This window comes from Exophiala mesophila, assembly GCF_000836275.1.
Source record: "Exophiala mesophila strain CBS 40295 unplaced genomic scaffold supercont1.1, whole genome shotgun sequence".
Taxonomy (NCBI): Eukaryota; Fungi; Ascomycota; class Eurotiomycetes; order Chaetothyriales; family Herpotrichiellaceae; genus Exophiala; species Exophiala mesophila.
The window spans coordinates 85570-99320 of record NW_015622504.1 but is presented as its reverse complement, the minus strand read 5'-3'; the positions used below and the strand labels follow the sequence as shown (position 1 = coordinate 99320).

At 52.2% G+C, this 13751-nt stretch overlaps 5 protein-coding genes across 5 annotated transcripts; 2 read left to right on the top strand and 3 right to left on the bottom strand.

Moving 5' to 3' along the window:
- The first annotated feature begins 51 nt into the window (after positions 1 to 51).
- Positions 52 to 1201, top strand: PV10_00025 (uncharacterized protein). The gene has a single exon (XM_016364046.1). It carries the CDS (start codon positions 283 to 285, stop codon positions 775 to 777), a length of 495 nt encoding a protein of 164 aa, XP_016227695.1. The 5' UTR covers positions 52 to 282; the 3' UTR covers positions 778 to 1201.
- PV10_00024 (uncharacterized protein) lies at positions 1006 to 4703 on the bottom strand. Its single transcript, XM_016364045.1, has 2 exons — positions 3969 to 4703; positions 1006 to 3900 (listed from the first exon to the last, which is right to left on the bottom strand). Exons 1-2 carry the CDS (start codon positions 4031 to 4033, stop codon positions 2061 to 2063), a joined length of 1905 nt encoding a protein of 634 aa, XP_016227694.1. The 5' UTR covers positions 4034 to 4703; the 3' UTR covers positions 1006 to 2060.
- A 3980-nt stretch (positions 4704 to 8683) lies between these two features.
- PV10_00023 (uncharacterized protein) lies at positions 8684 to 10110 on the top strand. Its single transcript, XM_016364044.1, has 4 exons — positions 8684 to 8925; positions 8990 to 9213; positions 9264 to 9475; positions 9539 to 10110. The coding sequence occupies exons 1-4, from the start codon at positions 8812 to 8814 to the stop codon at positions 9562 to 9564; spliced, it is 576 nt and encodes a 191-aa protein (XP_016227693.1). The 5' UTR covers positions 8684 to 8811; the 3' UTR covers positions 9565 to 10110.
- On the bottom strand, positions 9558 to 12253 carry PV10_00022 (uncharacterized protein). The gene is made up of 2 exons (XM_016364043.1): positions 11872 to 12253; positions 9558 to 11778 (listed from the first exon to the last, which is right to left on the bottom strand). Exons 1-2 carry the CDS (start codon positions 12175 to 12177, stop codon positions 9922 to 9924), a joined length of 2163 nt encoding a protein of 720 aa, XP_016227692.1. The 5' UTR covers positions 12178 to 12253; the 3' UTR covers positions 9558 to 9921.
- A 317-nt stretch (positions 12254 to 12570) lies between these two features.
- PV10_00021 (uncharacterized protein) lies at positions 12571 to 13662 on the bottom strand (the record flags this gene model as incomplete). The annotated part of the gene is made up of 3 exons (XM_016364042.1): positions 12571 to 13125; positions 13207 to 13584; positions 13636 to 13662. The coding sequence occupies 3 exons, from the start codon at positions 13660 to 13662 to the stop codon at positions 12571 to 12573; spliced, it is 960 nt and encodes a 319-aa protein (XP_016227691.1).
- Between the last annotated feature and the right edge of the window lie 89 nt (positions 13663 to 13751).

Genomic DNA, 13751 nt, shown 5'->3' with positions numbered 1-13751 from the left:
CCTGCCCTCTAACTATTGTGTGCGTTGCTTACAATTCATTCACATCCCAATCCTCCATGCTCCATGCTCCATCCTCCCTCCACCATTAATTCCTCCAATCCTTTCCGATCTCGCTCACTTACTTCCTCCCCCAAGAACGAAACATAATCCAGTTTGTTGACATCCTAATCACGCCAGTCTCGCCTTTTACCGGTATTATATACAGCAAGTACCTGATCCAAGTACCCACGTGCCACCAATATCCATCCCACTCTACCAACTTCTTCACCATCTACACCGTCGATGCAACCATTCCTCCGCACGAGATTATTTACTCGTGCCGCTGGCTGTGGTAAAAAAACATCTCTGTCACTCTCACTCAAACCTGCCAATCCACCGTCATCCCACAACCTCTCTCGCCTTTCCCTAACCTCTTATCTCTCCACTCGTCTCTTGACCACCTCCAACAGTCGGCTCGCGACACCCATGGCTGCTCAGACAGATCCCACCGCCGCCGACTTTGCCTCTTCTCACCAAATCACTCCGGAGTCACTCGAGTCCAAACTTCGCAATACCCTGCCTTCTACAACACACATCTCCATTCAGGATATGTCAGGTGGCTGTGGCCAGGCTTTTAACGCCATCATCGTGTCACCCGAATTCGACAAGAAGTCTCTGCTTGCCAGACATCGATTGGTCAACAATGCTCTGAAGGACGAGATCAAAGCTATCCATGCCTGGACTCCCAAGTGTTTAACCCCAGAGCAGTGGGAGAAGGAACAACAAAGAGGCCTGTAACATTCATACATCCGTTTTAATCCTTCACATTTGGTACTCGCCCAGAATGTGTCGCAACGAATACTTGACGGTCAACCCGAGAGGTTCATACTTGAACCGGGCGGCAGTATGGCGTACGCACAACTGACCTCCGTCGATTCAATCAGATCTGGTGGCGCATTATTTTGTTTTCCTCCTGGCGCAGCACCGGCCTACTCTTTGAGCGCTACTTCCGCCTGTCTTAGATACCACGCCGTTGTAATGCTACTTGTGGTTCAGAAAGCTCGAAAGCCCAAAAGCCCAAAAGCTCACGGGCAACACAGTGACATACACATGACATATACCCAGATTTCCGTCATTATATATAGCAATCGTCAGAGGCCTAACCCACGTATGACCAGTCCTCGTAGCTCGAGTCATTATCCAATGCCAGCAGTGCAGCCACCATGTCTTGAATCCTTCCAAGCTCGACCAAAACCCGCATGATAGCCAACTCGTACCGCCTTCCTTGGCCGGTCTCCATGCAGCATGGGCTGGTGTCGATCAAACTCGAGCGCCCATCGCCCCTCGCCCCTCGCCTGTGGGCTTCTGAGGCCAACCTAGAGCCTCCGACTGATTGGATTAAACCGTGTATGCATTCGCTCTGACATGTCCCATCATATATGCTGTACAGATCCGCCCTTTTCCAGAACTCCATTGGTTCGTGCAGGCATTCAGGCATTTATCCGTCCATCCAGCCGTGGCCGCATGCATAGACTGGGAACCACAGCCTTGGCTTTGATTACGGAATGAGCAATACGCTCAGAAACCGCATTTCACCCTTTGTTTCCGGACACCGGAGACTGGAAGGGACCACTAGTCGTGGCGTTCACGACGCCCTTGTCCACCGCCACAGCTGGCTGTCGTAACTTCTCTCAGCAGCTGGACACCGTTCCTAAGCCGTCTACTGCGACTTGCCGGAGGGAACTCCTTGTCCATAACTCAACACAACTCCAGAGACGTCAGACATCAGACATCACACACACTCACACACAATTCCAGGTAATAGTTCCCAATCAACCTAGTCGTCAAATCATAATGTCCAAGTTCGACGTTGTGACAATAGCATAACGCTGTCCAGGTCTCCTGTAGGTCCCTGTCAATTCCGTATCTACCAAGACCCCTTTCGCCTTATTGGCGCTGAAAACATGGACCTGCCGTTCGTCAAGGCGCCTTCCTCGTCCTCGCCGACTCCGACTCCAATTCTGTCGAGCCATTGTCGAGCCATATGATGCACTGTACACTTGACCAAACGCGAGGCCACCTCACTGTCGCATGGGCGCCGACATGGTCTGTTGCGGCGCGTACAGCCGCTGTCGTTTGTTCCCACTGCCCATTTCGGGTGCTCCAGCCATTTCTGACGGCCCTCGACGGTGCGAATGGGCCTGTTGTTGGTGCTGCTGCTGCTGCTGTTGTTGCTGTTGCTGCAACATGTTAGGACCTCGAAGTCCCACGGGCGTCTGTGGTGCGTTTTGTGTGTACGCGTTGCCGTTGGCATCGATAAACTGTTGCTGTTGAGGCGCGACTTGCTGTATGCCTCCGTAGTGGATGTTGGGGTTGACGGGGGAGTATTGACTAGGCGAATTCCACGTCCCACTGGATCCTGCGGGAGATGCCCCAGCCGAAAGGTCATCGCGCACCGAGTGCGCGTTGGAAGATGCAGGTATTCCACCGCCCATTAACCCAGCCTGGGAGGGTGCTTCCATGCCGGGAGGCGTCTTTTTGAGGTGCATCAAATGTTTCTCGAGCATATCCAACAGGGACTTGCGAGTAAAAGGCTTGGGTAGGACGTCGTCCATGCCGTGGTGGAAGTACATTTGTATGTCGTCAGATCGGATGTTGGAGGTCATGGCAACGATGGGGGTGCGATCGAACTGACGGATCAGATGGCAGGCCGAGACACCATCCAAGTTGGGCATGATGATGTCCATCAAGATCAAGTCGTACTTGACTCCCTCCTGCATCTTGCTGACTGCTTCTAATCCATCAAGAGCGGTTTCCACGGTACACGAGAATGAGTAGAGGAATTTGCCTCCGATCTGGCGGCAGGTTGGGTCGTCTTCGACCAGGAGAATTCGGGGGGCGCGGCTCCAGCCGGGGTCGGATACTCCGCTCTTCTTGCGCGACTCGGCAAAGTGGGCACGCGGATCCTGGGTATCGCGAGTGTTGGTGGGTAGACTATAGGGAATATTGTGAATGTGCTCGCTATAGGTTGGGTCGATGCCGTTGATCGTACCCATGGGATAGACCACCTGTTCGAGTTGAGCGGGATCCATTTTGGAGAAGCCCATGCTACCACTCGAAGTCGCGGAATTGGGGCCCCCAAATTGGTTGGAACGGGGCGGCTGGGCCATGGCTCCCGGTAAGAAGCCGTGGTTCATTTGTTCAAGTGCAGCGAAATTGAACTGAGTATCAGGAGGAAGATCATTTAACAGTTTGGCGGCGTGCTGGAGAGGTGACGCGGGAATATCATCATCTTGCGGGGGCATGTTCTGACTTGTGGGAGTGAGGGTCGAGGCGGACGGAGCCTGGTCAGGCTGGGGGGGAAATATGGACTTGCTGTCTCGCCTTTGTTTAGCGTCAACGGAATGAAGGAAGGTCATGACATCCTGCATCACGCGGTCGTGGTTGACCACCGTCTTTTGGATCCGCATCAGTTCTTGCACAACCATCTGATGGTTGATCTGGAGTTGTTGGTTGTTCTGGACCAGGGACTCGATCTGTTGAGCCTGGGCGACAATCTGCTGGTTCATGAGGTCGATCTGCTGGATGGGGATTTGCTCATCGCTGAGATTGCCAGGTTTTCGAGGCGCAGGAGCCTTCCGCCTGATGTTATCAAGGGTGTCCTTGCTATTGGCTTTGAATTCGGGATGGCGGAATTCCCATGCATTGGGTCCGTAAATGGAAGTGCCGCCCTCTTCATTATTTTGACGAACCTTGTGGAAATCATATTTGTTGAGCTGGCGAACAAAGCTGGCAAAATTGGAGTGTTTGAAGTGCTTTGGGAGGATGGATTTTGTGAACTTTTCGTTTTCCAAGACGACGAAGCTGTCGCGATCGTCGCCCCAGCGGACTACGGATGAATATGACGGGTCCTCGAGCATTCTGTGAGGCAGAAAAAAGATTAGCGAACCGTGAATTGGGTAAGTGGTGGCGCTAGGGAAGCCAATTACTTATATAACTTTCGCACAAAGTCGCTGGAGCTGTTTGCACCAGCGCCTCCAGCTTGGTTGTCCATGCCGGGCGATCTAGTCAAGACACAGGGGACCAATGAGGTTTTCGTTGTCTGGAAGAAGTGGGAGGCGACGTGAGTTGAGATGATACAGCGCAGGGTGGGTTCGAGATTGGTGACGCAAAAGACTCGAACAAGGCTGATCAAGGCGGCATTCTCAGGCGTGCGCACCAGACTTGTGGAAATTGAGGGGCCTGATGAGAATAAGAAGGGTTGCAAAGGAAGGTCAGGTCGCTAGTGAGTCGAGTCGAGTTGAGTCAGTTGAGCTGGGGAGGCAGGGAGTGTAGATGGTAGGGAAGATATTATCTGGCTATCGATTTGCGACCGAGAAACCAGTTGTCGGGTCGGCTGCAGGTTGGAAGAAGCTGGGGAGGGGGCCCGGGAGTTGGGGCAGGGAATAACCGAAAGGCAGAGCCAGAGCCGTATTGGGACAAGGAGACAAGTGGGAGGGATACCAATGGGCTAGAAGTTTGAATAATGGGGTAAGAAAGTAGTAAGGTATTCAGAGAGGGAAAAGATTAGGAGTAGCAAAAGCTGGCGGAATGTTGAAGGGGCCAACGGCAGAAAGACTCGGAGACAGGTGGCAAGGTACGATGTAATTCAACAGGATTGCAATGGAAAGACGTTCAAGTGTCGTTCAAGTGGGCGAGCAAGAGACAGTTGCTTGGAAGACGAGGTGACGGTGAAGGTGAGGGCGGTGGGTGCAGGTGGGTAGTGGATGATGGATGATGGATGGTGGATGGGTGGACAGTGGGCAGTGGACAGTGGGCAGTGGGTTTTTTGCCGTTGTCAGTCATTATTGGTGCAGAGATACCCTGTCGTACTTGTCTAGTAATAAAACCCGCCTCTGCCAAAAAAGATTGTCCTTGACTTCCAGGTTTGCGAAGCACACCTGGGAACAGCTCCGTAGGCCAGGCTGTCTGATGCCAAAGAGGTGCGGGACCAGATGGACCTTTGGCAACGCACCCGTTGGAGCCATATTACTTATTAAGTACCTCATGTATTAAGAGGCTCGAGAGTGCAGTACAGTAGGTGACCTAGAAAAGGTCCGTTGAATACCTAACTCTTGCATTGCCACCTGCAGTTTATTAGAAGTGTCGAAATCAGGCCAAAGGGTTTGAGCCATGGAGTGATGATGATTATTGAGTCTACGAGGTACCCAAGGCATGCGTGTCATGGTAAATACCTAGGTACCCAGGTAGGTAGGCATTGAGCCGCGACGGTGCCGAACGACAACCAGAGTTCTGGTGGTTAGGTTCAGGGCAGAACCGTTCTGATCCCAACTACTGGAAGTGAACCAGGGTGTGCAAACCAGAGGACCAGGAACAGGTTCTCTGGAGTTCAGGATTCAGTAGGACCTGGGAATCTCAAGTGCCAGAGTGCCTGTCAGGCGGTCCGGAGTATCTTTAGCGGTAGAAATGCGAAGTTACAAGTGCGACAGGCATACCCATTGCTTTGGCGGTGGATATTATTGGCTTTTCTCAAACCCTTGGCTCCCGTCGATTAAGTTTTGCTGGCCTAATAAAACCTAGGCGTGCCCTGGGCCAACACAAGTACCTAATCCAATGTCCAGTGTCTGGTGTCTGGTGGTAAGCACCTGCCAGCAGTAGGTAGGTAAGTAGACTGGGAGAGGAAGTACGCAGTGGTCCTAGGTGTCTACCTACCTACCTAGCAAGGAGTGACGGGCTACCAGGGTACCGCGCATATAAATGACCTGCTCGCCCTGCCCACCCACCCACCTACCTACCCACGCTACCTACTACCAAACCATGCATATTATTATTACAACTGTTCTCTCGTGCCTATGAACAGTGCGCCTCATTTGTGGGTACGTACGGAGTAGATGACAGAGGCCGCTTGGAGCTAGGTGGGTCGTTTTTGGCGCTTGCGAAGCCCGATCCGACTCGATCGTAACCCAACTTGGCGAATCAATTCAAAAACGAATATCCTGCACGTTTGCGGTCTAGCCTAGCAGTTTACAGGACAGTAGCACTGGTCGCCGCACTAATGGCCAAGGTTTACATCATTGAAGTACCCAAAGCCTATTATAAGTCGAGGCAAGGTTGATTAAAAGAGGTGATCGTTGGGTCATTCAAGTGATCGGCGAAACCCAGCAAACGTTGACTGGCAGACTGGCAGATAGGCATATTGGAACACGACTGCTACCTAAGAAGTTAGATATAGCTATGGTAGAGTGTTGATGTTGAGCGCAGAGGTGCTCTGTAAAGGTGACAAGTGACAGGAGAGGCTGCCCACAAGAGCACGAGCGACAGGGGATTGGCTAAGTACTAGGTGCCTAATTTAGTAAGTAGTAGGGGGTCACTGGGCGTCAGAGATTTGCAATGCACAGCAATTCCGTTCATCTAATAAAGAGCACACAACAACACCTACCAGCTCATGCTGCTCCATTATTATTACTGCGTGGGCGTCCTTTGCTCTTGGAGACACCAGTAGTCAGGTGCCCATAGCCTACCTAAGCACGCATGCACGCGCAGGAACCTCGGATTGGGTGGCCTTTGTTGGTTGGGGCCACCCCATTCTCGATGCCGAGGGACCTCCTCAACTAGGTGGCCGCCCTAAGTTCTAAGATGCCGTGCCTTGCCCTTCGGCCGTCTTCCGCCACCCTGTAAAGGCCCCGCTAGGCGAGCCAGGTCCGAAGAAGCGATCTTATCCAGCCTAGGTCACGATGGACTGGCTACGTGCCAAAGGCGATTGCGGACGTCCATGCGGATGTTGACTTACTCCGTACTTGGACTCATGAGCTCTTTAGCATGGTTAACCCTCCTGTCGACGCCAGTCAGCCATGTACATCGGCCACGACCTTGTCCCACCAACTTGAAAATCCTCTTTAGTCCTTCTATATGGTTCTCGCAATGTCGGCCAGGGGTAGTTGCTCCTACTAGATCGTGCACAGGTATGGCACGACTACAGTAAGTAACTTTGCAGATCAAAAATTAGGCCTCATCCGGCATTTTGGTATGGGCTGGTCTAGTGTACTCGTATCCGCGGTCCGACTCTGCACGCACAACGTACTCCGTACGAGGATGGATGTATGCATGGTAACGTTTACTCTCCCTCCCTAGGGAGTTGAGCCTTCCACGTCCCTGGGCTGGTGTTTGGTGGTTCCGAAGCAATGCAGGTGCAGGCCTTACGCATGAGGTACTCCGGATGTACTCCGTACTACTGTAGGAAGCTAAGTACGAGCAGACGCGGGTGTGGCGGCCACAAGTTCAAATTCTCAAGCTGAACGAGGGAGTCGTTCATTCTACACTTGGACATGGCGGGCTTGTGGTGGGGAAACCAAACAACCCCACTGGCCGTTTTGGCAGATCATGCCCCGTGTTGGACGACTATTTTGGAAACTTGGTGGCGACTCGAGGACAAGTTCATGCTAATGGGCACGCCCAGCAACCCCCGGAAGCAAAAACACATCCCTGGATCCTCCTCTTTCAAACTCTCTGGGGCTGTCACTCATCCTTCGAAAACTACTCCGTACGTGTTCCCCATGGCCTCCCCCGATGATTTTAGCTTTTACCTGCAAGTACTCGTACGGAGTACGGTAGATAAGAATAAATAAGTAAAAGGTAGATAGGCTCTTGCGTAATTCCTACTACTACTCTATTATATCTACTCCGTAGGTAGGTAATTACTCCGTAGAACTCTATAATACGCCCAAAACATTACCAGGTAGTTATCTTTACCCATATTTAGTTAGATACCTATCAAAGAGAGGTGTCGATGGCCTATCGTTTCTCTGCCCTGGACATTCCACTTTTTACTTATTTACGGAGTATTCTCATCCACTGTACCTACCTAGTATCTCGGTTTCTACGTTACCTCACATGTACGGAGTATATTGTGAATGACTTGATATCGAGATCGCCCAGCCACGCCAGTCTATTATTCACCTAGAATAAGCCTACCGCGGAAGTGCCAAGTGGTCATGCTGCGAGGAATCCAACCACTAGGGGCATGGGGGCACCATTCTTGTCCTAACCCTACCTCCATAGGTGCCTACCGTGACCCTTAAGGGATATTCGTATACTACCTACTCCGTAGAGCACATACTCGTACAACTGCAATGGGTTCACCCAAGGACAAGGTATTAACTTGATACAGACAGCTCCAATATGATCATGACTCCTCCAAGACTTCTCGAAACCAATCTTCACCATGGACCTAACCCAAGCCTCTAGGAAGCTGATCCGGTAGTTTCTATCCCCACGATGAAGAATATCACTCGTGACCAGGACTATTCCTAAGCCTCGTGGTCAAGAACCGCACGGTCAATGGGTGCGAGGCGACAGGAGCCAAACATCCAGCACAGTGGACATTAAGCACTAGCAATCAAGGACGTATGAATACTTGTAGGAGGGAACACAGGCCACATTTGGCCACCTGCAAGCCACGCGGAAGAAGACAATTCAACAAATGCCCAACAATAAAATGATGAGGTGCTCCTGCCATTTTACACCTCCGGTATCATGGAGCGAGGAAAGTGCATTCCATTCGAATGTCCGTCGCTTTCCCCTCATTACCGCTCGGCTTACTTACTGTAACAAGGGCAGAAGTCGACGGAGGAGGCCAAGCCCCCCCGGTCCTGGGCACACCTCGTGCCACGATTGGTGCATCTCCATCGTACCTGACCCAAATGATCGATTCCCCAAGAGCTGCGTTTACGGAGTACTTCGTCATCCTTCAAACCATTTGGAATTATACCATCTACCAAACGCACCTGCCCACGCCATTGTCAACCATTTCAATCCTTGAATTTCCTTTCTAAAATGTATCTCCGATCTCTTCTGCGCTCCTCCCAACCTCGTCTCTCTGCAACCTTACCCACCAAACCATCCCCCTCTCGTCTCGCGAGACCCTTCCATTCCACCGCCGCAGCTATGGTATGATGACCGAGCCATGACAGCCCATTTTCTCGCGGCGTTGGGCTAACGTTGAAGAACAAAGGTCAAAGAAGGTGACGCCGTTCCTAATGTCGAGCTTTTCGAAACATCTCCGGGCAACAGGGTCAACTTGTCGAAAGAGCTCGCATCAGGCAAGGGCCTCGTGATTGGAGTTCCTGCTGCTTTCTCCCCGACTTGCACCGGCAACCATGTTCCAGGATACATCGCCAGTGACAAGTTGAAGACCGCTGGCAAGGTTTTTGTCGTCTCAGTCAACGACGCCTGGGTGTAAGATAGCTCCCCTCAAACCACAAAGTCACTACTGAACATTGCACCAGCACCAACGCATGGGGCAAGACGCTGGATGAGAACAAGTCGAGCGGTATCCGCTTCATCGCCGATCCTGCCGGAGAATTCACACAGGCATGGGATGTGGCTTTCGACACCACTGCCATTACCGGCAACTATCGCAGCAAACGCTATGCCATTGCCACTGAGGATGGAAAGGTTGTCAAGGTCGCGATCGAGCCCGACAATACCAGCCTGACAAGTAAGTAGACGGACTTCGACCCACCTGAACTCTCATGACTGGATACTAACACAGATTTATCAGTCTCGGCTGCCGACAAGTTCTTGTAATTGTACAGCTGCTCGGGTCGTGTGGCCAGCCAATGTGGGGTCTGTGAGTCTTGAAAGATTATAGAAAATAAGCAGACTTGAAGAGACGAAAAGAGTCGATACCACTTAATACGACACTGATTGCATCATTGTTCAATCTCGGGAGTCCCCACCGCTTCGTCTCGAGTCTCATCCAGCACTCTTCCCTCTGACAATGTGTGCAGCCCCAATGCACCGCTTCTGCCCGGGACGGACAGACACGAGACCCGTCTGTTCGCGATCAAGGTCCTTCAAGATGGGTACACTAGGAGATGTTACCTCGGTGCTTGGGTCAATCGAAACCTGTAATCTCTCCACGCATTACTGTAGCACATCTATTTAGGTCAAGAGCGCTCTGACTTCGGCACCAGTCCGTGGATATAGGTCTCTAAGGGATTCGGGTGAGCCAAGGTCTCCTGGTCCGTCTTTGGCAGCATCTCTAGTTTCATCGACGATGGTTGATCCAGCCTGGACGTCGACCATCTCCAACATGGCCTCTAGCTCGTCGAAGTCGGCGCAGAAGCGGTCTATGGCTTCGGCCACCACATCTTGAGCAATGGCTCTGTCCAGGAGCTTTTTTAGTGCTTCTTGTGCATCCATCAAGGCGCTGGAAAGGAACTCGTCCAACCTCACGGCAAACCCATCCAGTTTATCCACCAACCACTCCTTTCGTGCCATGGCGTTCTGTCTGCTGTCCAACTCCTGCATCATCTCGTCCACCCCCGAATATTCTAGAAAGGTGCAATGCAGTTCCTTGAACAGACCGTCGCGGAGAGCTTGGATCTCAGTGCTGGCCTTTTCCAGAGGTGGGCCCACATTGGGGACTTGGATTTTCAGCCCCGACAGCGTCGACTTCAGAGCCGTCATGTAGTTAATCTTGTAGATGCTCCTGCTTCTGACGTTGGTAATCGACGACGCAGTGCCTGCACACGCGTTCAGAATTCCGCTCAATGACGCGGTAAAGATGCGTTCGAGTTCGGGATCAGTCATCTGTGGTCCGCGTGCCCGGCATATCTCGGCAAATTGGCGCAATCCGGTGGCGAGATATGTGGGAGGCGACAGATCTTCATTGACCACGATCTCGGAAGTGGCGGCGCGTATCTCTTCCTGGATTGTATCCTCAAACTGGGCGAGGGTGTTGGACTCCAACGTTTCAATCAATCGAACCAGTGCGGCCTCGGGACCCAGGAGCTTGGTGAAAATGCCACGGTAAAAGTCCAGGACGTTGAAGGTCTTGAACTGGAGCACGGGGTCGCCAGAATTGCGGACGGCGACATCGATTCGGGAAGACAGAGTGGCACAGGCGGCGGAGAGATTCCGACTGATGAGTGACGCTAGAGCTGCGTGGGGGTTGAAGACAGGCTCCCGCTTTCCTCGGTCCTCCTGGCCGGAGCCCTCGGTGGAAATGGACGAGGACGACCCGAGGCTGGATCGCCGTCGCGGGATCCGCGCCCACGGTTCGCTGGCCTTGCTGGTAGTAAGAGCCTTGGATATGTCGTCTCCATCAGAGATAAACAATCCCTCCAGGGCTTCCTTCTCCGAGACGGCGGTTGAATGGACCCAGGCCAGCATATCACCAATATATCGTAGCGGTTCATGCGTGGAAAATTCAATGGCCTTGGCGACACCGGAGGAGCCGGTGAGAGCTGCGTGAAAGGCTTCGGCCAGGGTAGATTGCCTGGCTTCGGCGAAGAAATCCAGACAATTTTGAAACAAGGTCGGCCGCTCAGACAAGACTCTCAGGGCTCGTCGAATGGAGCTGGATATGTGGGGATCTTCGAGATCGAGGCCCTTGAATTCTCTTTGGATCCAGGTATACAGCTTTTTGAAAGCGGCGTCAAGGTTTCGTGTAGTTTGTTCCATCAATTCGAGGCCCAAACGTTGGTTTTCATAGCCGAGAAGGATCTCACAGTCGCGGTGGATATGCTTGACTCGGGTCAAAATTTCGAAAAAGCGATCATCGAGAGGCTCGGCAGATGAAGTAAGTAAATTGAGATCCGTGGTAGAGATGAGAAAGTGCGAGGTAAAGGCAGTGAGGAGAGTGGATTTGGCCTCCGTATCTTGCTTGCGGGAGATAAGCTCGCCGGCGTCTTCGAGGACCGCTGCAGTCTCTTGTCTTGCGGCGTAGATATGGGAGCGCATGCTGTCCACGGTGGTGTTGAGGGCGTCGAGGAGGCTTCCGACGCGGCGCAGTTGCTGTCAAGAGATGTTAGTTGTGTCTGGGCTCTCCATATGCCGCGCTTGAGGGTTATGATCATGGTAATGTTGTCAGGATCAGAGGCAACTCACCTCCGCGACCGCGCCAAAGTCGTCCACGATCCTTGCGTTGCAGTCAATGACATGTTTTTGAGCATTGGTCTTCAAATTCCGCCGCGTGTCTTGATCATTCTGAAGGCCGCGGTCGTCAAGCAGGCGCAGGGCATCTCGGATCTCGTGGTCTGCGTAGGACGATGATAGGACACTGGTCACTTTGGTGCCGAGGGCATTCGGTTTCCTCGCAGCAGTGGTGGCATCGGCGCTGGAACCGAGAGAAGAGGAGACATCGGTGGCGGATGGAGAGAATACGTCTCGATGTGACAAGTAGGTGGTTGCCATGGGCCTCGGCGGGATCAAGATCTTTACAGTTCAGCCAAAGACGAGCACGGGGGGATTGTCTAGTGGCAGAATGCCAGGATAAGGGAATGAAGGTGAAGTATAATGGTGGTTAACGGTGGTTGATGGAGGAATTATGTGGCTGCTCTTAAGGCACGTGATATGTCGCATTTAAGTTGGAGATTTGGTTAATTTTATTCAAGATGCATGTATCACCGTCCTCGAGAAGATATATATATATATATTTCATGGTCGTTGCGCGGTAGTAGGTATAGTAAATTGGACTTTTGAAACCCCATTTATTTTGATGTCTATTTCATCAACCATCAACCATGGAACTGATACCGACAAGGTGACTATGTGAGGAATTCTTCCAACTGCAGCCCAGAGATTCATCTACATTTGGGAAATCAACCACTTGATACCTCCGACAAGGTTTCCAACGAACTGTTGCCCCTCGGGGACAGAAGGCATGATCCAGAAATAATGTGGCAGACCCTTGTAGTGGTCGTGTTTGGTGGGAACACCGGCCTTTTTCAGGGCTGCTTCCATTACATAGGCATCATCTCTGAGAGGGTCCTTTTCGCAGCTGGCAAAATAGGTTGGGGGATAGTTCTGGTGGTTGTCGGTGGCCAGAGCGGTGAAAATATCGCTGTCCTTGGGGTCGACCTCGGCGTGAGTATAGAAGATGTTCATGGACTCTTTGTCGATGATAGGAACTCCTTCCTTATTCTCGTCGTAGGATTTGTATATTGCCTGGTACTCCGAAGGCACATTGTCCCAGTGAAGAGTGCAAGGGACAATCGCAGCGATACCTTTGATAAAGCCGCGAGTCTCTGGTTTCTTGACCAGTCGATTGGCGACTTGCAAAGCGAGGGCACCACCGGCAGAGCCTCCAACGGTGTAGAACTTGTTGGGGTCTCCTCCGATGGATGATGCGTTTTGGTGAGCCTAGAATGGTGCGTCAGGACGAATGTGAGTGCATGAGGGCGAGACTGAGGCCCAGGCCCAAGAAAACAATGATCAACTCACCCATCGAAAGACCTTCAAAGTGTCCTCAAGCTGTGTAGGCACCTTGTGCTCGGGCGAAAGTCGATAGTCAACATTGACGACGATCGAAGGGGCATGCTCGGCAACGACCCTGCACAAGACGTCGTCTGAATCGAGATCGCCCGTCATCCAGCCTCCACCATGGGTCCAGATGGCAACTGGGAGAGGGCCCGACTTGGATGCTTCCTTGGGCTTGTAGACGCGGTACTTGATGCCATCAACGTCGCCGTTAGTGGCCTCGACCGCATCTGATGGGGGAGGCATATGTGGCATCAGCATGGCCACCAATTGATCGTACATGTTCCTCAAGTCTTGAGGAGATCCATGCATGACCATCCGACCACCGCTGGCCTTTTCGAACTGGAGACTGAAGTGAGCAACGGGCTAGAGGTGCGCGCACATCGTACCTACATCGAGCCATGATTGGGCGTACGCCATATTGTCCTTGCGCTGAGGGTGCGTGGGTTTGAAAGTGATTTGGCTGATGAACGACGTTCTGGGTGATGACAGTCCACAGATACTGGACA

Coding starts and splice junctions, on each gene's coding strand:
- PV10_00025 (XM_016364046.1), top strand. CDS start 283: ATGCAACCATTCCTCCGCACGAGATTATTTACTCGTGCCGCTGGCTGT.
- PV10_00023 (XM_016364044.1), top strand. CDS start 8,812: ATGTATCTCCGATCTCTTCTGCGCTCCTCCCAACCTCGTCTCTCTGCA. Junction 9,214..9,263: donor TCAGTCAACGACGCCTGGGT/GTAAGATAGCTC, acceptor ACATTGCACCAG/CACCAACGCATGGGGCAAGA. Junction 9,476..9,538: donor CGACAATACCAGCCTGACAA/GTAAGTAGACGG, acceptor CAGATTTATCAG/TCTCGGCTGCCGACAAGTTC.
- PV10_00022 (XM_016364043.1), bottom strand. CDS start 12,177: ATGGCAACCACCTACTTGTCACATCGAGACGTATTCTCTCCATCCGCC. Junction 11,779..11,871: donor ACTTTGGCGCGGTCGCGGAG/GTGAGTTGCCTC, acceptor ATCTCTTGACAG/CAACTGCGCCGCGTCGGAAG.
- PV10_00024 (XM_016364045.1), bottom strand. CDS start 4,033: ATGGACAACCAAGCTGGAGGCGCTGGTGCAAACAGCTCCAGCGACTTT. Junction 3,901..3,968: donor TTTGTGCGAAAGTTATATAA/GTAATTGGCTTC, acceptor TCTGCCTCACAG/AATGCTCGAGGACCCGTCAT.